The sequence below is a fragment of the Lineus longissimus genome, chromosome 19, assembly GCF_910592395.1.
Source record: "Lineus longissimus chromosome 19, tnLinLong1.2, whole genome shotgun sequence".
NCBI lineage: Eukaryota > Metazoa > Nemertea > Pilidiophora > Heteronemertea > Lineidae > Lineus > Lineus longissimus.
In genome coordinates this window covers 116403-140538 of record NC_088326.1, presented here as the reverse complement: position 1 = coordinate 140538, position 24136 = coordinate 116403, and the positions used below count along the sequence as shown (strand labels likewise).

Here is a 24136-nt window from a genome sequence, read left to right as displayed (position 1 = left end):
AATGTTCTGCTTGGTTTTTAAGGGTGGACTGTGCACATTTTAATATGCCGCCGGTGTATCACCGATAAAAAAACGTCCCCGAGTGGTATTGAAACACCCTTCACAACAAAGAATGTAATCAATGGACTCATCTCATTGGGTGAGTAGACCGGTGTGACGGGGATAGTAGTCCTAGGGCTGGTAGTCCGTGTAACAATAGCCCGCATTGCTAAATGTTTTGGTTAGTGTTAGCGGTACAATAGATCATGCTGCTTAATTGGTCAAATACAATGCTACCGGACTATGACTCCAGGGGGACTATATCCGCTGTCACACCGGTACGCTCAGCTCGTACACGAAGAGAGTACTGGAAGGTAAATTATGTCACTTTTAGAGATTAGTCGGGAATGTTGATATTTCCCATTTGAAACCAAGCACTCCGATAATTTGCTGTGGGCCTTTGTGTCAACGCCCGTCATGAAAGGTCCGTTGCGGACGCACTAATGTAACTGAACAGACGATGCTTTTATATCAATATAACCAGTACCAGTAATTTGTGGGTTTCTATGGCATTTATTGTCAATGATTGGCAATGATATAATGGTTTATATATTCATGCGTGTGAATGATTTCCTCCATTACGTTCTTGCAGTGTTCGATAGGCGTCATCGTCGATACCGAAACAGTCACTTTTGATTCAGCAGAGGGCCAGAAAACTGGCTACAAAATAAAGTCCCCATCCGCTGAAAAAACTGAACATTGCTGGTGTTTTTTTTAATTTTTACTTTATGTAGCTGATAAGACCGTCGGTTTCCATTTCAAACGTTCAATTTTGGATAAACTGTCAAAATAAGATCTCTCAACATGGAGATGCTACGTCGACGTATGAAATTCATCGCTGTTTTATTTCTTATGACAATAAATGATTTTGGAATGTGCGCTGACGGTAAGTAGCCTACCGTATGTTTCATAATTTCTTCAAAATTGAAAGGATATCAAGTATATAGATTTATAGCACCTTAAATCATTGATGATAATAATGATGAACCTAATTGTCATTTATACGGCGCCTTTCCGCGATAAATACCATGCTCAGAGCGCTCCATTCCACTCCTCAAAAAGTAAGCTGTCTCTTGAATCCCGAATACTTAAAGGAACGACGTCTTTGAGATGACGAGCCGATACTAACATACATTTACACCAATTCCGGATCCCACGTAGACTCAATTTAACCTCGGTTCGACCCCCACTTGGTTCGACCCCCCCACGCACACAAGCACTTTCTTTGCAATTGGAGCTGTGTGTAAACCGTGCTCTTCTATTATTTGCAGTGACCTTGTCATCGGAAGCCAAGGTCATCCGGCTGCTGACCTCCAACCCAAACTACGATAAGAGAGTCCGTCCAATCAAGAACAGCTCCAACCCGATCTTTGTGAGCCTCAGCCTCCTTCCCAGGAGCCTCATCTCGCTGGTGAGTGGTCAAAGGGGGAAAGCGGAAGTGTATGATTTGGATGCCCTGTTCACGAGTGCTGCCTCTTCTAGGGAACATAAGAAAACAGCTGTTTCTTTGCGTAACCCATTCTTCATGCTCAGTCGATGCCAATCGAAGGCGATGGCGGTCAGTTAAATTGGGGGCGGAACGACTCGACACTAAACAGAGTTCCTGTCGTGGAGAATGGTGTAAACCTAGCCTTTGACCGCTCTGAGTTGAAAACCACATGCTGACTGTTAAATCACACACAGGAATATTGACTGGTTGATAGAAACTGAGTATGTTCTTGTCCCGTTACAGGACGATGAAAAACAGCGTATCGCCATTGCTGCATATTTTGATTTGGTAAGTGCAGAGTAGATCGTACAAAACGATGCATCCTTTGAATCGGCCGAGCAGTCTCCAACAATCGATCGAGTTGGCTTATCTGTTTATTCTGCTGAACAGTTTCAGTGAGGCAGAGCAACGGAGATTCGCCTGCAGCTATCAACCAAATGTGCTAGGTGCACTTTTCCAGCTGTCGCTGCCGTACAAATGTACACTACATTTACCATTACCGTTAACAATCCCATTACCGTTACCATTAACATCAACATCAACATTACCATTACTATTGCCTTTGTGATTAGCATGATCAACAAATAACATGACCCTTTACCGTTGCCGTACCGATAACATCACAACTATCTTTAATGACCATTTACTTCGACCTCCAGAGATGGAAAGACGAATACATGCATTGGGACCCGGCGCAATATGACGGCGTCAAAAGGATCGTACTGACAAACCAAGACATCTGGATCCCGGATATCATTACTATTGATAGGTAAGACATACCTGAGTGGATCACTGATGTTACTTTTGTAGTGTACTCCAAATCACAGTGTTCTCACAAAATGATGTTGGCGGAATGAGGTGAAATTATTTAGCTGTCGTTCTTACTGCACCTCTCCCATACAATGAGGGACAAGGGTGATACAATAGCTATACTAGATAGGGACAAGGCTGTAGAAAGTCTGTCACCAGTAAATCTAAGAGCAGAGTTGGGAGCAGACGTCTTGACAACCATTGGAAACACCAAAGCTTGCATATTCTCACCGGTGTATTTTGAATGTTTCAGCCAGGGCGGCATGGACGACGTGGCCTACACGATTGTAGGAGTCGACCTAGTTGTCACGTATGATGGCAATGTCACGTGGTACTCAAACCGCGTCTTTGTCAGGTCATGCTCTCTAAAAATGACCTACTTCCCATTCGACGTCCAGGAGTGCTACTTCCGGTTTGAGAGTCGCACTCACAATCGGCCATCTCTGACTATGTTCGCTCACCAACATCCCGCGCAAATCGAATCACTCGACATTAGCGAATTACACAAGTATCACGACGGCCAATGGGATTTCGTCAAGGGAGATGCTGCGGTCTTCGTCGAGGTTTATTTGGACTGGTCGTACTATCGAGCGAATTTGACAATGAAACGGAAACCGATATATTTTATTTTGAATATTCTCGGGCCGTGTGTCGTCATATCGCTTTTGATTCCCATCATGTTCTACCTGCCGCCCGACTCCGGGGAGAAGATATCCATGGGCGTGACGATCCTACTGGCGTTCTCGGTGTTTCAGATGGTCCTTGCTGAGTCCCTGCCACACAACAGCGACACAACACCAATTATAGGTGAGTTATATCAAAGATACATGCTTTTTGTTTTGTTTGAAAGTTACAAAAACATTTGGACCTAAACCTGCTGGCCAGAGTAAACGATTCATCAGCTGAGTCCGTCTTACCGGGTATAATAGGCTGGGAAAGATCAAAAGCGAAGTTGGTAAATTGCCTGTGAATTCGTTAGTGATCATCTGCAATGCTTTCACTCCCCGAGTTTCACAGTCCAAAATGCGCAACCTGCTCCGGATGCTGATGGGCCCATACTTTTGAAGGACTGCGCCATCTTGTTAAACCGGATGAAATCAGTTCTTGAAACTTTAAAAATTTCATTTCAGTGATTTACATCACGGTGTTGATGGCTTCCTCCGCATTATCCATCATATTGGCAGTAATTGTTTTGCAATTGCATCTCCGTGGGGACGTCATGATGCCAAGATGGCTGCGGTTTCTCGTCTTCGACTGTCTCGCGAGAGTTGTTTGCATGCATGAGTCAGCACAAAGGAAAATCAAGATGGTCGAAGGCACCGAGATAATCTTTGAGAACGGAAGATTTCCATCCACAAAGATGGATTTTGATGACAAAAATGGCGTCCAACTCGAATCAGTAAACAAGAATTGGTCCACAAAACCAAGGAATACAGATGACGTCCTCCTATCAGTGTTGAACCAAACTAACCGACCTACAGACCAGTTTTCAACGCGCCCTGAGAACGGAAATGTTGAATTATATTTGTCGAAAATCGTGGATTCTCTGAATAACAGCTTCGGGGTACAGAATGAGGCAAGAAGGAAGAGCGAATTAAGTTATCTTTGGAAGGAGATGGCCAGAGTATTGGACAGGGTCTTCATGTTGTGTTACTTCATAATCAACATCGTTGCAGCGGCCACATTCGTTGGATTGTTTCTTCAGAACCCAAACAAATGAATCTTAATAAACTCGGGCCATGACAGATTTGGGCATCACAGAAGAAATCCCGAAATCTGCAATTTGAAAAGTGCCATGACTTCTTTCCTAAATAATGGGGATAGACATATATTTTGAGTACTTTTGAAGACCTATATGAACTTTTATTGCCTTCATAGTTTTTAGCCACCTAAGACAAATCTAGTCAGAAGCTTGTTTTTAATACAATTTATGGTAAACGATGTCTACTCTCTCCGGAGTTAACACCGGCGTTCTCTTCTATGTACTTTTATGTAAGTTTAATGGTCGTTCTCATAGTAGTGTAAGTCATCTAGTTAAATTTATTGCGACGACGGTTATTGGTAGTTTCCGGAACGAAGTGAAGCGAAACAAAACTAAACTAAACTAGACACACCTCATGTATATGTATTAAGTTTTCGTGAAATCATTATTCATGAGCCATGAAGGTGTTTTTTCCTAAACGCTTTACTTTTGTTTCGTTCCGGGAAACTCCAACGGTTTTGATCTTTTCATAATATCTATCAACAAAAACACCATGGTTACATAACTTCATCTATAGGCTAAAAACCGCTGAAAAATTCGTCAAGTATCTGGTATTAAAAGCAGGGTACACCTTTCACTTGTTATGTCCTTTAAGTCCAAATATATATTAGACCTCCTGATTCAATATATCCTTCAGTGTTATCAATCCGTATCGCTGCGGTGCCCTGGTCTCGCCGACATCATTTCCCACGAGCCTCCCGTTCACGACATACTCCTTGTTCAGGATACCCTGGGCCCAGTACAGAACTTTATCAATAGAGGGCGTGTCTACACCGAGAATGTCGGCTATTCCCTTGACGACTGCTAATCCGAACGAGATGTCTTCTGTCATGTAGCGATACTTGAAGTTTGGTAGGAACTTTCCGTCATCTGCCAAAAAAAGTTGTTTATCCAAAACATTATTGCCAAATAAAGCAAGTATTCCTCCCATTCTTTCGTGTCTCGTTTAACCGATGCCAAATTGACAAGATAAACATGTAAAAGTGGCAGAGCCGACATGAAACTACTTTAGTGGAATGTACCAGTTACGTGACCACGTACATTGCACTGAGAACGGCGCGAGTTGAGTGATGGGCTGCTGACTTACCTGTCTTGACGCAAGGATGCGTCAATCCGTTGTAACCCTTGTTCGTCCTCAAAACAGTCGCAAGGCTCGTCTTATCCGAAATCTCGCTCCCATAGATGATGATAAACCAGTCGTAGATATGCTTCACATTGGTGAGATTGACCCCAGGGACGAGGTCCATGATCTTTTGACTGATGGCCAAGATCTCTTGGCTGCAGTTGGACATGAGGTCACCAGTCTCCTGGGTTACGCCCCAATAAAACAATGGCGCCGTCTCTCTCGGCTGACCGTCCCAGTTCACCCACTCTCCATACATTATGATTGGATGTACGATGCAGTTAGGCGACATTAAAGTAATCCCGAGAAGGTGTCCTTTGATTTGTAACCTTGGTAAATCCCCCAACATGTATTGAAACGAGGCCAGGTGGTTGTGGTGGATCGCACCGGTATTAGGCCGCTGGAGGGCGCCATCGAGGCTTTCCTTTGTCGCCAGGAGTTCTACGACCTTGCCGAATTCCTTGATCCTGCAAGCCCAGGGAAGGGACTCGAACACCATCACCGTGCACAGGTCCGCCTTCTCCTTCAAGATCCCGCGCAGCTGGAACTCGAATCCGTTGCCGCCGGGCAGGCCTATAATCACGCTCTGAGGGCACACGAAGGGCGCAATTGCCTCGAAATACTGCTCATGGGCAAATGACGGTACCACGAAAACAATAATATGAGCCCCTGGGATGACAAGTTTCGGGTCTTTGGAAACTTTGAATGGATCGACATGAATTGCGACGTCTTCTCCTCTTGCTCCTCCGCCAATGATATCGACGCAGAATGTCCCACCTTCCATGGCCCCTGTCCATCTCTCCGCCTCGTCTGCGAACAGGGTCAGGACCCGAGTTTCGACCCCAGGACGGGAAGCAGCCAACCCCGCCAATATATGAGCTCCATTTCCTCCGCCGCATATACAGACTGTCAGTTTGTCGTCAATCTTGGTCCTGATTGGTTTACATTTGACCCTAAAGTAGAAAGAGTAAACCACATCATTAGTCGACTTCAGCCCATGCTGACAAGCAAAATGACGCTATCAATGTCTTATAATACCACAGCAACCAAACCTACCCTGCCATTTCTGTCCAAAACTCCTCGTTGTCTGGCTTCTCCAAGACAAAAATACAGCGTCCTTGATTGTCCTTCCCGGTGTTAGAGATCGATGAGAATCAAATTCAGTGTTTGGGTAGACAAAATCAATTTTTGAGTAAATGGGGCACCTCATTTGATATGACACTTGATCATGTCATGAACCCATTATGTTCATGCTAGACGAGCAATCACTCCATCTATCAATCTCAGCATAGGGGCGCTGCAGGCATTCGTTGACATTCATCTTTGAGGCACCATATGGACCATCGACGCATCCAAGGCAGAAGAGCGGTTGAGTGTCTTCAGTTGTGTGTAGATTCTCTTCCTACGGTGGCGTGGCGAGGACTATGCTAAAGTATATGTTGAGTATTTGTTTTATCCAAAGTGATTGTGATCCATGCAAACGTCTGCAAACGGATATTGTTTACCTTGCCAGAGCTTCACATAAGTTGAGATAGAAATATGCTAATCTAAGTTGCCGCGGGTATTTACAGCTAAATTCTTGCTATTTAGAAATGAACACACATAAATAAATATTCGCCGAAAGCAACCTTGATTGGAAGCACGCCCAAAAAGGAAGCCAACGTTTTAAGAGCCGAGGTGTTGACCCATATTGTAACTCGTCCACCCTCGAGATCAAAACCTACCTGCCTTTCAAGACAAAGCCATTTATTTACTAAAGATAAAGCTACCTAACAACAAGCGACATGTCTTGACGTGCCAGTTTCCCACACCACACCAGGTTGCAGTACTGACGCCCTGCCTAAAGTACCCCAGTCGATCATCACATCCCTGCCGAGCATGACGCTAAGCCTAAAGTAACCACCGATGTAACGCTAGTAGAAACTCCTTACCCTGTCATGACGCTGAGCGTAACGTTACCATAGTAACACCTACCCTGCCATTTCTATCATTGTGTAGTTTCTATGGCTTCCCATTAAACGCCCCCCCCCCCCTCCCACACACACACACACTTCCCGCAGCAACCTCAAGTCCCACCGGGGCCAACGCCAGCTACGGACCAATTGACACGTCTTTCATCTCAACCCAGGTCGACTACGGCTAAGCCAACCTCTCCCTTCGTCAAGCTTACCCTGCCATTTCTGTACCTCCTAGCTTGTTCCTCCTTCTCCTTGAGCGTGGATGTGATTCCCTCCAGGTAGTATTCCGCCTCCAAGGTGGGATGATTATCTAACACAGAAGTAACGGTACGCTATCCTTCGTCCTCTGGCGGCGCGCAACGACCTTCGAGTGCGTCATCATCGATGCTACGTCAATCAGCAGCTCGATGCGCCAGCTATCCGCGCTAGTTGTATCCAGACGCTAGCATTTATCATAGCCACAGCAGCATTTATCAAGTTGATGCTAAATAACGCAAAAGGAGAAGCAATTCGATCGATACTAGTAAAATGTATGTCGGAACAGCTCAGTCAAAGGCTTGCTTCTCTGTCAATATGAAGTTTGAATTCGAGTTCTGTCTCTATAGACTCCCTTGGCAGTCCACTGTATGTCTCAACTGAACATGGAGCACAATGTTTCTACTTGGAGCGCAATTGTCTCTATTGGGTGTGAGGGTGCCTCTTCTCTCCAGGGTACACAGTAATTTCTTCAGGGTCTGACAAGACTGGAAGACAGGCACAACCTGGCCGTCTCTTGATTGGTTGACGTGAATAGATGAAGAACTCCTGATTCATATAGGGCTTCTCACAGGACAGGACATTGTTCTTTCACAAGAGCAATATGTACTTGATAAAGTACTTCCTATTCAGGGTGTCCAGAAGACAGTAGGTTACTCTGCAACAAGATGTACTGGCCGAAGAACTCCCCATTCGACTTCTGAAGACAGTAGATTGTTCTCATTGTCCTTGATGAAACCCCCCCTATTCAGGGCGTCTCAAAAGACAGTACAAAATGTATTCTCCAAAGACAAGACATACTTGATGATGAACTCTCTGTTCTGGATGTCTCGAAGCTGTGTAGGATGTCCTCCAAAAGGACAAGACGAGCTCACCAATGTAACAGTATCAGCGGTGATGGCTCCTGACTGATGTTACAGTATCAGTAAGGAAGGCACCTGGCTGATGTTGGTATTGGTCTGGATGGCTCAAGTTGTGATGGCTCCTGGCTGATGTTACAGTATCAGTAGTGATGGCTCCTGACCAATGTTACAGTAATTCATATAAAATGTCCACAACGGCCATCCAAAAGTTGGGAAATGAATGTGACGACAACAGAATGAGGAGAAATTTTGTTTATTTCCACCTGGATAGAAGCAATGGCAACACACCTGGGTATTCCCTAGGTTCAGTGTATTTCAGATGCTGGCCCTATGAACAGAATGTACACCTATTATTTCGGGAAAAGCACGATTGATTTTCTATCATGAATGCTTGTCACAACGGTAAATTGTCTAAAATGTTATGTTTGAGTTCCTTGATTCCATCGAAACCCATCATCCCGCACTTAGCACCAGCAACAAAACAGCCAAAATCCAAAGCCTCTTGCAAGCTGTACCCCCTACTCAAGGCCAAAATGGTTGAGGCATTAAAGGTATCACCAGCACCGAGGGTATCGACCACTTTCTCTTGAGGGTAGGCAGCTACTTGGACAAGTTTCCCGTCGGGCCCTTTTCCACAGGCCCCTTTCTCCCCCCAGGCGCAGATGACTGCAGCTCTGAAATAGAAATTACGACCTTTAAGGAAGTTTCTGTGAATTACTGATGGTCGTTAGAAACATCAAAATCAAACACCCTTAACAGTGTGAGTGACCTGCTAACAGAGGTGTGTGCTATAGTAGGCTCAGAGGAATGGATTGAATATGTTTTGACAGAAACGTCTTTATTAACTTAGATGACCTCTCTACAGGCTGTAATTCATTCTTACCCAGGTCGACACAGTCTATGGAATCCATCCACCGCCTCCTCAGCAGTCTGGAATCCTCTAAACATGGCATGATCCTTGCTGATGAACACATAATCAGCCATATCCTGTAAAAGCACTGCAAACAAAAATTCCAATGGCCATAATATTGTCCTTGAATGACATGTTAAACCAGGGCCGGGACAAAGAGGAGACTCCATGGACGCCTCTCTGGCTGGGAGAGTGTGTAGTTGTAGTAAAGTTGGGGATGGTTAAATCTCAACGACTTGCACCAGGAGCCAGAGATAAACATGATCAGATAAAGAGCGGACATAGACTATTTACAGTTGTCACGAGCCAACTGTTCCCTGATCTTCTCCAGCTCCACAGTTGTCACGAGCCTGGACAAAATGATAATTTAACCCACCCAATTGTTCCCTGATCTTCTCCAGCTCCACAGATGTTGTGATCCGATCTTCTGGCTTTTCAACGCTTTTGTTAAAGTCATCAATTTTCTGCAACATTCCTTTAATCTGTGAAGCAGTCGGACGTCCTTCAAAATGTATCCACTTGTATCGGCCCGAATTCAGATCAATTTTCGAGAAATCGTCTTCTGTCAGTTCCGGTAGATTCCTGTAAAATCAAGAAAAAAATCATGACGATCATCGGAATGGAAAGAAGAATGAACATTTTGAAGGTGAATACCTCCATACCTGTTGACAACCATCTTGACCCGCTTGTTTTGAGATGGCTAAATCACTCACCCACACCCTTGAAATGTTCTGCCTCAGAAGCTGGTGCTTGGCCGACAGACTACGATTCCCAGGCATGTTACCAATTCTCCGAAGAAAAGATTCCTCATTACTGGCCACAAGGACAACTTACTTGTTTGTGTGTAAAATAGTGCGCGAGCCGTTGTGATTGTTGACGATGCAGACCGACGTTGGACATTGGCAATTCTCATGGTAAACCATGTTTGGGTATCCAATGCCATACTTCGCCAAGTTCTCTTCTAAAAACCTGAAAACATGCAACATATACAATGTACACTGAGCAAGCAGAGTCAACACCTGGCTTCTTCTCTGGCTAATCGATCTCCCCCCCCCCCCCCCCCCGAGTTCAATCAACACCCAAGCCCGTATCCTGTAATACCAACACTCGATCCATCTCTGATGCTTCAATCAATAGGCAAGCCCGTATCCCGTAATACCAACACTCGATCCATCTCTGATGCTTCAATCAACACCCAAGCCCGTATCCCGTAATACCAACACTCGATCCATCTCTGATGCTTCAATCAACAGGCAAGCCCGTATCCCGTAATACCAACGCTCGATCCATCTCTGATGCTTCAATCAACACCCAAGCCCGTATCCCGTAATACCAACACTCGATCCATCTCTGATGCTTCAATCAACACCCAAGCCCGTATCCCGTAATACCAACACTCGATCCATCTCTGATGCTTCAATCAACACCCAAGCCCGTATCCCGTAATACCAACACTCGATCCATCTCTGATGCTTCAATCAACACCCAAGCCCGTATCCCGTAATACCAACACTCGATCCATCTCTGATGCTTCAATCAACACCCCCCACCCATAAAATGCTCTTGAGTTATCAACTTACGTCGTCTCTGGAGCAACTGCCATTGTACCAAACAATTCACACGGTGATCCAAAGAGGGAGATGACTGTAGAACTGTTTGAGGCATTGCCGCCCCTCTGCCAAACCTGGTCAGTGCATCTGTCAGAAGAAGAGCGAGTGTTACACGCCATTTGATTGTGTAGGCCTACTTGTGTAGGCCTACTTGTACAAGCTAAATGTCAAAGATGAGCAGATCAATTTGTTAAGTTTAAACCTTGATGAAGGTGGAAAACTATTCCGATTGCTACTTTCTAATGATAATGACACAGGTTGTAATTTGGAGGTTGGAATGAATCAATGCCATTTTTCAGATTTGGTCAAAGCTTTAAAATCAAGAATACATACAAATGTCCTTGGTCTTCTCTCATGTATTGTTTAATGAAACACACAACATCAAGACAGGTAAGACCGGCAAACATCATGACTCGGTCACAACCAGCCATCATTCATGATTTAAGTAGAGGTTCGCTACAAGGTTGGGAAACTACAGGTTCAATTCCTGAAAAAAGAATTGGCCTCTGTAAGACAGAAATGACATAGTGTTTCAGTTCTGGAGGGAGGTGATTAGTCATAACTCAGTTCTTTACAAAGGACTATAATGGTAATACCTTTGATCAGAATCCTCTTTGGGAAAACCATCTGTTTTGAAGATGATATCGAGACACAGTAGCCCTACAGACAGGAATTTTCTATCATCACAATTTCCCTCCATCGATCAATTTACATAGAATATGCCTGAAAACAATTGGAAGGTAAAGTTTGAATGGAGTGCTGAAATTACTTAGGGGAACATTGTGATGTGGTCACGAACCATTATGCCTTCAGCGAAGGAGTTGAAGTCTATCACTCCAGCCCAGCTCTTGTTTCTCATTTGGCGGGATCTTGTGCTTTGCCTGGCAATAGGCACAAGGTACACCTACAAGAACATTTGGTTTTACATCTCTTGAATGAAGGACAACGCTTTGTATATGGCAAGGTGTCTTGCATGCTGCCCAAGGAGATGAAGAAAAAACAGTGGGTCAGCGGTGATCCTTCCGAGCTGCCGCGAATGTAGTACATGTACTTGTATGTATTCAAACCCTAGTATTACGTTAGTTGGTTCATTTAGTGCTCACATGCTGCAGCAATTCTGATAATTTTTCATTTTTTCTGATAAAAATCTCATCCGAATGACAAATAATACACCAAATTAGATGTGTCAAGAAGTAAACAATAGCAGAAAGGAAACTTAAACCTGTCTGCTATCTTCTAGACGCATATGATTAAATAAATGATATTAGGTTTCGGAGAAAAAAGCATTTATTCTGCGAATTTTCTCACAAAATTACAACCTATTTTGGTCGGTAAGAGGACGTCTCGCCCCTTAACAGAAAGAGGAGGTCTCGTCCCACATTAGAAGGAGGAGGTCTCGCCCCTCATCAGAAAGAGGAGGTCTCGCCCCTCATCAGTTGCTTTCCAGTGTTGTCAAATCTACTAAGAAGGATCGTTTAAAGGAGATTGCTCGTCAATCCACGTGACTATCAGAGACACCTGCAGTGAAAATATTCAACTACTTCGGTTTCCATATAAGGGATAGTCATTTGCATATTTCTACTACAATGTTTACTATGAGTCTAAGCACGTGGGTCACCCAGGTGGCTCCGCGAGCGAGGTAACTTGACGAGGCATGGTGTTATACTATAATAGTACCTTACGAATCCGCATGGAGCGCGTTATCGATAATGGTCGCAAATAATGTCAAAAACATAAAAAGTTATCGTAAATATTGTTATATTTCTGGATATTGGAGTATGTAAATGATAAGGAGACCTAAACCAATGACAGACCAGTATCCTATGAACCTTACTAGTGATTTGGGGTTCTTGAAACTCCTTAGATTTATCAATGAAAGCTTATTCCCGCCTTAGGTTTTTACCGGGCCATTCATAGCACACCAATTTCTTAAGCGTTTTAACGAGAACTGTCCTTTAAATTTGGCCATCTTCGTTAATCAACGGAATTCCCACGCCGTGACGTCATTTGCACCGACGAACGGCCATGTTTAATTTCCCCCACGTTTGGTTGACATCGGAACTTCAGAGAAATTTTATGTGCTGGTGAGTGTCTGAATTTTTGTCTCTATTTTTCACTGATTTCGCGATATCTAAATATTTTGTGTCGTCAACAGGATATCATTTATATTCGTCTATTTCTCATGTTGCTATATAGGTTGAGATTGTGTAAATCTTTCTTGTGGAATGAGGATATTTTTAGTGAGTGAAACTTTCTCGTGCGTAATTTTCGTGGACTGCGTACATTCTGCACAACACACCTTACACAGTTTACAGTGCTCACAGTACGTTACATTTGAACACAATGTGTTGTGCAGTCTGATAAGAGAGTAAAGGGGGACTATAGGCAGGAGCAGAGCTCGAGGGGCTAATTTGACCACATTCGGGTGACTAATATACACAGTATGGGCCCTGGGTCATGTCAGATTCAGTACTAGTCTATACTCGACTGTCTATAGGCCTAAAATGGCTAAATTATATTCCTCGTGCAAGCCTGAATCATTTTGACTTTTTCTGTGAGACTTGAGAGACCCCTATTGGTGGCTTTGTGTAACTTTATCTTGCCTGCCTAGCTGCTGCCTGTATTGTCCCTTTAAGATTTTGATAAGAGAACGAGGTGGGTTTTTTCCGCACCAAGCTGTCTGGGCTGATCTCATCTCTTGCATGTCAGTTGTCATGATGTAGATCAAGTATGCCTGGTGAAGTTATTAATGTTTGTGCTGATCTCTCACTGCATCATTCACACTGCCATTGTTTCATGTTTTGAGAGCAATGTCAATATCCTGTGGGGCTTATGGACATTTTTCTTTCGCTTGTGGCTGTTTGAGGGTTTGACATTATTTCTATGTGCTGGTTCCAGTCCGGTCAAAGGTCGATCCCGTGGATTGAGATCAGTATGAAAACCCAGTTGGTTCATTCAAACTCAGATGCACTATTCCCAACTCAACGTTAGCATACGCTTGACATTGTTCCTTCATGCAGGTTGCAGTCCACACACAGGGATGTGGTAGGATCATGAAAAAAAGGAGATTGTGGAACGAACATTGACAGCAAATCAAATATAAATTGACAGAAAAAAGAACGAATTCTCCTTTATCGGCTGTGTCATGAAAGCTAAGTTGGACCCGAGCAACCAACTTTCCTACTCACACTCGGAGCCCTCACAGACATATTTGAGGTTTTTCGAACAATATATTTGTTTTACAAGAGACATACGTCACTCAGGGCAGTTGTAGTTGTACAGATAGGCACCACATCCAATGGCCTATTGGACCTACTCAACGCTCCACGTGGCTAATCTCTAAATACAGTCGGCCCGCGTGAGATGCGTTTTCAAGAGTTTGTCAGGAATAAAGTGTTAATCTGAAGTACAAACCACTTTCCAGTCAGAGACTTCACTCTCTACATTTTTTCGTAAATTCGTAAAAGCTTTTGAACCTTGATGACGGAATAACCTACATGATCATAGAATTGAAATGAGTTCCACAAGCTGTGATTATGAGAAGATGTCTCAACTCTGACGTTTGGTTTCAAACACACCCATGGCCATGTCCCTCTGTGACACAAGGGGCAGTTTGAACTAGGCATATGATGACCCAGTTCCTCATTCCTCCCTCGTTTGCCGTGTCATGGGCTGTAACTGCCAGTATGGGCTACGCAGACTTCACAAGGAGGAACCTACCTCACGGTAATATCAGTGTTCTCAAAATTTGTGATGATGTTTTTATTTATCATTCCAGATTCCAATAAAGTTCTCATTTGATGGAAGTTGGCTTTGATGTGAAGCAGCGAGGATTGGTTCAATTTGGATTTAGCCATCTTACGTGTCTCATGTAGAATATCAAGGTAAGTGTTATTGGACACCAACTCATCATTGTTGTTGTTGTTGTTTACAGGGATTTCTGTATAAGCAGATTGTTGGAGCGGGGAACGCTGTAGGGAGAATTCAAACAACGTGAGTGACTCTCACGGCTTGAGTGCCAAATAAGCCAAGGGTAAGGGATGGTGGATCTGCCAAGGGATGGTGGATCTGCCAAGGGATGGTGGATCTGCCAAGGGATGGTGGATCTGCCAAGGGATGGTGGATCTGCCAAGGGATGGTGGATCTGCCAAGGGATGGTGGATCTGCCAAGGGATGGTGGATCTGCCAAGGGATGGTGGATCTGCCAAGGGATGGTGGATCTGCCAAGGGATGGTGGATCTGCCAAGGGATGGTGGATCTGCCAAGGGATGGTGGATCTGCCAAGGGATGGTGGATCTGCCAAGGGATGGTGGATCTGCCAAGGGATGGTGGATCTGCCAAGAGTGGTAAACCTTATTTCTCAGAATATGAACCGCCTGGCCTTCAGATTACCTGGAGTGGCGTACTAAGCTAGAGGGCTTCAGAAATAATGTAATGTCCCCTTGGCAAACTTTCAGTGTTGCCACAATCATTTGTAAACAAGGCATAACTAAATGCTCTCAATGCTTCAAAGGCAGTAATTAACTTACTGTGATTGCTGTGGACTCATGATCTCTCTGCTGATTGATGCTATTGCCAGTGGTTGAGAGCTAAGTGAAATCAGCCATGTGATGGGCGCCATCAACAGATTAGGGAGACGTGATATGTCGCAGTGCACCATTTGATTCCTGAAATAGCTGAGGTCAGTGTTCACTGATGTTTCAAAGTAGAGTGTACAGTCTAGCTCATATTAATATCAACACCTGATGTGATATCTGCTTAACTATTCAACCGCTTTCAATGGGGTTTGCACACGGTTGTCGTAAATGTATTTGTGGTGAGTTGTGACACTGTCCCACTGCACTGTAAACTCAGATCATGGCTACCCTCCCAAGGAACTGGTCACACACCATTACACACTACCAGCAAGATAAACACATCTATTCAACAACCGTAGGAGTGTAATAAGTGACATGGCCAGTTACATCACGGTGTCAATAACCCTGATTATGGTATGCCCATGAATGGGATAATTATGTCCCTCCTTCATTGAATGAGGTTTGAATAGGTGTTGTGCAATATTTGAATACTAAAAGGAATAACCCAACCGCGTTTTGAACCCATTACCTGCTGATTATGAGCCCAATCCATTCCACCCATCTCCCAAGCACAGCCGTGTAGTCTGTCTGAAGTTTTATCTGATTGAGTCTTTGACTTTCTTCTGTCTGTCATCCAGTAGTGCCCAGTGCACTTGTAGTTCTACCACAACCTCAACTTGTAGTCAAGACAAACAGAAAATCAATAAAGTTATCATGAATAAGCCCCAAGGGTGAGCAGGTCACCTCCAGGGTACTGGCTGAGTTGTGGTGCTCTCCAAGGGTCAGCAGGTCACCTCCAGGGTACTGGCTGAGTTGTGGTGCTCTCCAAGGGTGAGCAGGTCACCTCCAGGGTACTGGCTGAGTTGTGATGCTCTCCAAGGGTCAGCAGGTCACCTCCAGGGTACTGGCTGAGTTGTGGTGCTCTCCAAGGGTGAGCAGGTCACCTCCAGGGTACTGGCTGAGTTGCGATGCTCTCCAAGGGTCAGCAGGTCACCTCCAGGGTACTGGCTGAGTTGTGGTGCTCTCCAAGGGTGAGCAGGTCACCTCCAGGGTACTGGCTGAGTTGTGATGCTCTCCAAGGGTGAGCAGGTCACCTCCAGGGTACTGGCTGAGTTGTGATGCTCTCTAAGGGTCAGCAGGTCACCTCCAGGGTACTGGCTGAGTTGTGGTGCTCTCCAAGGGTGAGCAGGTCACCTCCAGGGTACTGGCTGAGTTGTGGTGCTCTCCAAGGGTGAGCAGGTCACCTCCAGGGTACTGGCTGAGTTGTGGTGCTCTCCAAGGGTGAGCAGGTCACCTCCAGGGTACTGGCTGAGTTGTGATGCTCTCCAAGGGTCAGCAGGTCACCTCCAGGGTACTGGCTGAGTTGTGGTGCTCTCCAAGGGTGAGCAGGTCACCTCCAGGGTACTGGCTGAGTTGTGGTGCTCTCCAAGGGTGAGCAGGTCACCTCCAGGGTACTGGCTGAGTTGTGGTGCTCTCCAAGGGTGAGCAGGTCACCTCCAGGGTACTGGCTGAGTTGTGGTGCTCTCCAAGGGTCAGCAGGTCACCTCCAGGGTACTGGCTGAGTTGTGATGCTCTCCAAGGGTCAGCAGGTCACCTCCAGGGTACTGGCTGAGCTGTGATGCTCTCCAAGGGTCAGCAGGTCACCTCCAGGGTACTGGCTGAGTTGTGGTGCTCTCCAAGGGTCAGCAGGTCACCTCCAGGTTACTGGCTGAGTTGTGATGCTCTCCAAGGGTGAGCAGGTCACCTCCAGGGTACTGGCTGAGTTGTGATGCTCTCCAAGGGTCAGCAGGTCACCTCCAGGGTACTGGCTGAGTTGTGGTGCTCTCCAAGGGTCAGCAGGTCACCTCCAGGGTACTGGCTGAGTTGTGATGCTCTCCAAGGGTGAGCAGGTCACCTCCAGGGTACTGGCTGAGTTGTGGTGCTCTCCAAGGGTGAGCAGGTCACCTCCAGGGTACTGGCTGAGTTGTGATGCTCTCCAAGGGTGAGCAGGTCACCTCCAGGGTACTGGCTGAGTTGTGATGCTCTCCAAGGGTGAGCAGGTCACCTCCAGGGTACTGGCTGAGTTGTGATGCTGTTCCTGGTGCATGTGATGAGAGCGTAGCTAGGTGTAGCTCGCTAGATGTAGCTCAGAATGACATCACCAGTCTGCCAGGGTTGGGCTTGAACACAGTTTTTGAGATGGAGGTATTGATTTTGGATGGTGATGTCTGTTTGTACTCTACATTGTAGTCATGCCTGAGAGTGAACATTGGACTGTTGGAAAGCGTGTCGGTTTTACACTGTTGTTGGTTCCCTGTGTTGGGTCATGTTGGTCTGTTTTGACTATCATTATGCCAGTTACATTCTGCAGCCAACGTCTAGTGGGTGAGGTCCTTTTCCCTTTCAGTTAAACGCAATAGCCAGGCTCTCCACCATTTGTAACTGGTACGGCTTCCTAATAATGCTAATTCAGCTACCACGAGAGCGCACCATTGCAAGGTTTCTACGGCTTGTTTTCAGGCATTGGAGCAGTTGCTATGGCGACACAACTTTTCGACAGTGGGGAGTTGTTGTCGAGCATAAAATTGTTGGTTTGTGTACAGTGCAGTGACAACATGTGAGAGATACAGTCATGTAGGTAGTAGAGTAGAACCTAGTTATGACTGTGCGCTAAAGCATTCCGTGTCTTGACTTCTACATGCACTTTACTTCATGTCTCTTCTGGATATGAAAACATGTGAGAGATACAGTCATGTAGGTAGTAGAGCAGAACCTAGTTATGACTGTGCGCTAAAGCATTCCGTGTCTTGACTTCTACATGCACTTTACTTCATGTCTCTTCTGGATATGCAAATTGAGTGTTTATCTAAGTCTCTCCCCCAATCCCCCAATGAACCATGTATTGATCACTCATTGGTCCACATGAAGTGTTGTTTGTGATGTGAGTGGTGGTTGAAACAACCCTCCACAGCCTAGTAGTGTTATACTTCACTGACCACAGCAACAAGACATGCGCACACCTCAAGCCACTCACGATTTCATTCTCATGCAGCACATCGATCCGTTAATGGATTGTATTTATTCCATGAGATCATTATTGACCTAAGTAGCAGCGGATGTAAAGTCATGATAAAACTTATCATCGATTAGTTTTCTTATCGGTAGAGTCCATTAGTGGCCGACTGATTCAGTACAGACATGGCAGCAAATGTGTTTCACAAATACTGTTAAATGTTACTTTCGAAAAAGCTGTTTGTTAGGCGAGACTTTTTTTATACCTTTCAGCGATTTTGAGTGCGGTGGGCTGGCTAAATATGACAAAAAACCACCTCAACATTCAGTATGTCATGTTACACATGAAGGGTCGTGTGTTGACCAGCAAAGTCAAGTTTTAATAGGTTATTCCTTTTAGTATTCAAATATTGCACAACACCTATTCAAACCTCATTCAATGAAGGAGGGACATAATGATCCCATTCATGGACATACCATAATCAGGGTTATTGACACCGTGATGTAACTGGCCATGTCACTTATTACACTCCTACGGCTGTTGAATAGATGTGTTTTAGCAAGAATCATAAAGAATATCCTTGTTAAATCTTGCTGGTAGTGTATACTTGTGTGTGACCTTGGGAGGGTAGCCATCCTCTCCACTTGAGGGTGATAAGGGGTTAACAACCGTTGACTTGTGCAGAAGTCATCATGTTACAAACCATGGATCAATCCTATTCCATTAACCATGTAAGCCTCTCACCCCGTTACCACGCACCACATCATCAGAGTCTCGACTGAGTGAACAGTTAGTGTTTTCACTCTAGCTCTAACCGCCTGTACCTTGCTACAGGTGGAATGGATTGATCGAGATCTGTGTCCATGCGATTGGTTTTAGATTATAGGAAACTGAACGTTGTAATTGTGAAAACTTGGTAGAATGCTAAATATGTGTGTAGTATATTGATCTGGTTGGCATGAGAGAGATACCCAAACTCACTATGTTCTCGACCGACTGAACTTTACAGTGAGGAGGCATACTGTTGATGAAGTGTTGCCAATCCCTGCTCTGTAAAGGTTGACTTTGATTGATCTATGAATGGTAGAAAGTCATTAGCTCAAGTTAGAGGAAACCAGAGGGCCCGAAGCCAGTGCTGTCTGTGAGATTCACCCGCTCTTGACCTCAAGTTAGAGGAAACCAGAGGGCCCGAAGCCAGTGCTGTCTGTGAGATTCACCCGCTCTTGACAAGAAAGCATCCATTGGAGGATTTAGACGAGAGGAGTAGTAGACACTGATGTGTCCAATGATACCTCCTGATATTCTCAGAACCAGTCAATTTTGACACAAAGTGAAATGAGTCTTTGTTCTAGCGTCAAGATCGCATCACTGTCAGGATTCATGATGGACGCCATTGTTTTAGCAAGGTTTGGGATAAGCAGTTGATAGTGTTGAAATCAGTTAACATTGCTTCCCCCAAGTCATACTCACACATCCACCCCCTGATCAGATTCAATCAACATGATCTATCTCTGATTGTCTTCTCATATGTATCGACACATCCCACATGTCACAATTCCCGTTATTGGCGCCTCTCATCTCGATGCACAGCGCTGTTCTATATATAGACGCACAGCGGCGTTCTATTTATATGTCCGACTCTGATATATTGAGCCTATCACTCTCACCAGACCCGAGGCTTTTACTCTCCTCCATCTAAAATTAGCTGGATTGGCGTATTTTTGGGTTGTTGTGGTGAGTGTTTCTTCCGTGACCTTCCACCTTTGTCATGTTTTAGTAGAAGAGTGGGATGCGATATGATATTGCCATGGTTTCTGACCAACAGAAACAATAAACTATGGAATTTTCAAGCTTGACATTATACAGTCCTGCTGACTAATTCAAAGAATTTGAAATACGCAAAGTTGAAAGGAGATACTAATTAACCTAACGATGTCTCTGATTCTCAAACGATTCATTCAGAATCTGGAAAGATCTATAGAAAACATTGGAACATATAATCCTGGTCTCCATGGTGACCTGAATATGATCTGGGCTCGTATGTGAAATATGACAGACAAAAAGTGATGTTTATATGGCTGTTAGGACTATGATTGCCTGATCTCCAGCAATCATCATTGAGATAATGAAATACTTAGCTGTGTTTGTGATGGTTGTTTTTGTATGTAGTTTTTTTCCTTTATGGAGCGATTGGTCTATGTCATGATGAGTTGAGAACTTGTAAGTGTACCAGTACAACAAGGTCATCCATTCTATCGTTCTATCATTCCAGCATTACCTGATACGTAATGACAGAAGTAGAAGTTGTAACAATGGACGATTTTGTGGCATCCGGCCGAACGGGCCGACGCAACGCTTTGCCTGATATACTCGAGTCGAAGCACATCTCGGTCAGTACGGGAGCCATATCGTTTGATATGGAGAAGCTGAACTGCTCAGGTGTGTATTGCTCTATGATGATAGCAAGAGATAGAAGGGCCCTGACAGACGGGCATCGTAAGTTCAACAGGAGTTATGTGACATCCTATCATGATGGAACTTGCTCTACATTGTATCTGTACCATTACTGAAGATGTAAAACAGTTTACAAGATATCTATTATTTCCTCAATTTTTTTCTTCAGAAAATGAAAACCAGAAAGCCAGCCAGGCGTGTTCAGACGCGCAAAACCAGTCCAAGTCCGATACAGACAGTGCTCAGGGGTCATAGCGATGACCTTGACCTCTGACCTCAAGGAGGTCCTCAGACACTGCATTTGACCTTGGGTCAAGGTCATTCAGGGCTGCAATATGGAGGATTTTATTATTCTATGTGGATATTCACAGACAATTTGTTCCCAAAGTCAAGGTCACCAACATGGAATGGTGATTTTGTGGAATGGTGACTGCCATTTTGGACAATCATTCAAGGATGTTGTTTTAAAGTGTACGTTCTGCCAAACTGAATTGGAGATCTGACAACTTATACCCAATACCTGCCATTTGATGTCATGTAGTAAACACTTTTCACACCCATTTTCTTGAATGGACACTTCCAGTTATATGCATTTGGAGAGTCCATTCCAAAAGCTAGGGGTGTCAACTTAAAGGAGCTGTTTGATTTTACTTAAAATTGAGAAAGGTCCAGATCTCCTATCTTATCAATCAAATGAAAGGGTCCTAGGAAGATGAAGAAAACCCCTGTCTAACAAGGGTCAGAATCACTCTGAGCATTGTTACTGTGATGCACAGTGACATTGATATGGACGGTCACCAAGTTGGTCCAAAGGAGACTGATGAACATATAACCTCTCATAATGTTGTTGACGTTTTCCTCGGACATGCTCCACGCATGGAAACGTATGCTCCAGGCATACTGATATAAACTGAGGTACCCTGGAATGCTGTAGCAAGCTTTCTACAACGTTGCCATGGTTACCTCAGCTCTGCGTTCTTTGTTCGTAGCACTTCCTGTTTCCTGCCATGAGTTTTCTTACTGCCTATTAACCCCTTGTGAAACGTTATGGTACAGTCCGTATCACATATAATGCAATGTTCTTAATAAACATTCAAAAATTGGTGGGTTGAACCATATTCTCATGAAAGGGGTGAGGTGTACCTCCTGGCAAAAAGTAGGTATATATAGCCTCCAAAAGATTTCTCATTCTGTGTGTGTTCTATAGAGACTGAATTCTCTATGAAATTAAGAAGCACTGGAAGTAAAGTAATTTTTCTAATTCGAAAATAGAAATCAGTGAGTTTGTGAACCTGCCAAGCGTCTGGCTGACCTGGGAGAAGAGTGATCAAGTCACACACTGATACTTGCATTTAATGAGCGCTGCCAACAATCTCCCATCGGCCAAAAAAGATGATAAACCACTGTCAACTGTGAATATGGTCTGGTGTAGATACTGTGACCTGGGATGCCGGGCAAGAATACTTGTTTTGGAAAAATTTATTGTGAAAATAATTTTTTTATTGCCTCCTCTCATAAATTTTCTCAGAAATTAAAAAAAAAAAAATTAGTTTCCCGACAGCCGCTCAGAAAGTTTGGAATAAAAGGTTCGCTTAACAAGGTATCACCTTACTGCCATTTTGTCCTTTTGGGCAACATTTGAATCTCCACAAGTGCAGCCAACAATTAAGCGATTATTACAACTTTTATTAGAGATTTTATGATATTTGATTGACAGAAATCGGATGAGTGTCCTGGTCTTTTAACTTTATTCACCTCTCTCTCTTCACCTGGTGATGCACGGGGGAACTTTGCCGAGTAATGCGGTCAGATATAGTGACGAGGCATGTTCAACAAAGGCTGACCCTATAACTCGGTGAATTTCTGCTACCTGGCAACGAGGTGTGCTGATGTGGAAAAGGTGAATTTAGTGATTTCAGCACAGTTGATCACCTTTGACAACTTTGCCCTGAGATGTATATACCTTGATTACACTTGTAAATAGTATAAATACAGTGCTGTATGGTGTAGTCTGTTCTTCTGCCTCTATTTATTTTGTACAGGCGTATTTTGTCTCCAAAAGTTTGGACCACTGTTATTGAGTACTAATTACACGCATTCATTGATTGAATCAGCTGGTTAGTTGGTTGTTATTGAGTACTAAATACACGCATTCATTGATTGAATCAGCTGGTTAGTTGGTGGAGAGGTTCACTGTCATAGGCAGAAGAGCTCTCGGTTCACAGTCATTTATGCTGAGTCCAGCACCGACATCATTGTGAACCATAGTTGGATATGATTATTCTATTTTACCTTCAAAGAATGTATGGAATGTCTTCAACCATTCTGAAGCAAGTGAACAGAAAAGGTGGTCATTTGACAGCTGTAAACCCGAGTTTCAGGCTCGGCAAAACGCCAAACTAATACTACGCCAAAGCCACAAGTTCACAAAACCACAAAATATAAAGGCTGCACATATTGTTGACATTACTGTGAATAGGTGCGGTAATTGATTGAATGGGTGCAGTGGCTCCATCAAGAATTGATCTGAGAATTGAGGAGCCAGCTTTCTGTGTAACTGTACATAGTGTTTTAATATAAACCAATATATTGATCAGTCATTTTGATGTGTTAAGTCCGCTTCTGTATTGAGCCTCAGCTGTACATTGCGGGAGAGAAGATTCCCACCTCATCCACTATTTTGTTGTGTGAACCTCAAGGGCTGATTTTTACCCCAAATTGGCCTCTTAGTTTCTTCGGTGACATCATAAGCAAATATTTCCCCGTTCTACGTCTTTCTTGACATTGATACGTCATTAAGAATCTCTCCATTTGTTAAAGGGACCATTTGGACCTAAGATATGTTTGTTTTAACATGATAAATATCTTCGGGCAGGACCGTATCTTCTCTGCTTGGGATCATTGTCATAACCACAATAAACAGTGCACAGACTGTAATGCATTAAGTCATGTCCAAAACTGCCACACGATATGAGCAAAATCTTTTATCAGAAGTCGGCTGCGAGACGACAGGTGGTGGCAAATCCCACGCTCAAGTTGTCCCTTTAACTCCCAGCAGCTGTACAGTGTACATCAGGTGTAAAAGATCTGTTTTACCCGCTTGTCGCAACCAAGTGTTTATGTCAGTTTTCAAACGAATAAAGAAACCATTTCTAAATATGTAAAATCATCTCGTTCTGTTGTGTTAACTTGATATATACTAAGCCAGGGATGTGACTTCCGAATTTCGTTGGATTTCCATATTCTCCTGGCTTCTCCTTGAAACAGATGAAAAACACCAAGGCCCTGCCGAGA

General features: G+C 44.1%; 3 protein-coding genes and 1 long non-coding RNA gene across 14 annotated transcripts; 2 read left to right on the top strand and 2 right to left on the bottom strand.

Annotated features, from left to right (window-relative positions):
* Positions 1-13: 13 nt before the first annotated feature.
* Positions 14-4124, top strand: LOC135502972 (acetylcholine receptor subunit beta-like). The gene is made up of 6 exons (XM_064796204.1): positions 14-925; positions 1311-1450; positions 1772-1816; positions 2188-2297; positions 2592-3145; positions 3469-4124. Exons 1-6 carry the CDS (start codon positions 844-846, stop codon positions 4056-4058), a joined length of 1521 nt encoding a protein of 506 aa, XP_064652274.1. The 5' UTR covers positions 14-843; the 3' UTR covers positions 4059-4124.
* A 62-nt stretch (positions 4125-4186) lies between these two features.
* Positions 4187-7604, bottom strand: LOC135502974 (tauropine dehydrogenase-like). Of its 3 annotated transcripts, none has more exons than XM_064796206.1 (3): positions 7394-7604; positions 5188-6176; positions 4187-4970 (listed from the first exon to the last, which is right to left on the bottom strand). In XM_064796206.1, the coding sequence occupies exons 1-3, from the start codon at positions 7399-7401 to the stop codon at positions 4708-4710; spliced, it is 1260 nt and encodes a 419-aa protein (XP_064652276.1). In that variant the 5' UTR covers positions 7402-7604; the 3' UTR covers positions 4187-4707. The 3 variants fall into 3 exon arrangements, with proteins under 3 accessions (XP_064652276.1, XP_064652275.1, XP_064652277.1); XM_064796205.1 differs by lacking the exon at positions 7394-7604 and adding an exon at positions 6280-6424 and having other exon boundaries at positions 4189-4970; XM_064796207.1 differs by having other exon boundaries at positions 4190-4970; positions 7410-7600.
* A 932-nt stretch (positions 7605-8536) lies between these two features.
* Positions 8537-12271, bottom strand: LOC135502860 (ketohexokinase-like). 9 transcript variants are annotated; one of them, XM_064796012.1, is made up of 8 exons: positions 12139-12202; positions 11619-11723; positions 11153-11306; positions 10790-10906; positions 10044-10178; positions 9586-9791; positions 9183-9297; positions 8537-8973 (listed from the first exon to the last, which is right to left on the bottom strand). In XM_064796012.1, exons 3-8 carry the CDS (start codon positions 11251-11253, stop codon positions 8694-8696), a joined length of 954 nt encoding a protein of 317 aa, XP_064652082.1. In that variant the 5' UTR covers positions 11254-11306; positions 11619-11723; positions 12139-12202; the 3' UTR covers positions 8537-8693. The 9 variants fall into 9 exon arrangements, with proteins under 9 accessions (XP_064652082.1, XP_064652078.1, XP_064652076.1 ...); XM_064796008.1 differs by lacking the exons at positions 11153-11306; positions 11619-11723 and adding an exon at positions 11416-11542 and having other exon boundaries at positions 12139-12271; XM_064796006.1 differs by lacking the exon at positions 11153-11306 and having other exon boundaries at positions 11416-11723; positions 12139-12205.
* Positions 12272-12913: 642 nt separating this feature from the next.
* On the top strand, positions 12914-20677 carry LOC135502862 (uncharacterized). The gene is made up of 3 exons (XR_010449835.1): positions 12914-13059; positions 14598-14703; positions 20661-20677. It is a non-coding gene; the product is annotated as an uncharacterized LOC135502862 (long non-coding RNA).
* Positions 20678-24136: the final 3459 nt, after the last annotated feature.

Excerpts from the sequence above, each read along its gene's own strand:
- LOC135502972 (XM_064796204.1), top strand. The coding sequence starts at position 844 with ATGGAGATGCTACGTCGACGTATGAAATTCATCGCTGTTTTATTTCTT. Across the intron at positions 926-1,310 it reads TTTTGGAATGTGCGCTGACG|TGACCTTGTCATCGGAAGCC; the intron begins GTAAGTAGCCTA and ends TATTATTTGCAG. Across the intron at positions 3,146-3,468 it reads CGACACAACACCAATTATAG|TGATTTACATCACGGTGTTG; the intron begins GTGAGTTATATC and ends ATTTCATTTCAG.
- LOC135502860 (XM_064796008.1), bottom strand. The coding sequence starts at position 11,519 with ATGGAGGGAAATTGTGATGATAGAAAATTCCTGTCTGTAGGGCTACTG. Across the intron at positions 10,907-11,415 it reads AAAGAGGATTCTGATCAAAG|ATGCACTGACCAGGTTTGGC; the intron begins GTATTACCATTA and ends TTCTTCTGACAG. Across the intron at positions 9,298-9,585 it reads GAAGATCAGGGAACAATTGG|TGCTTTTACAGGATATGGCT; the intron begins GTGGGTTAAATT and ends TTTTGTTTGCAG.
- LOC135502974 (XM_064796206.1), bottom strand. Across the intron at positions 4,971-5,187 it reads GCATCCTTGCGTCAAGACAG|ATGACGGAAAGTTCCTACCA; the intron begins GTAAGTCAGCAG and ends TTTTTTTGGCAG.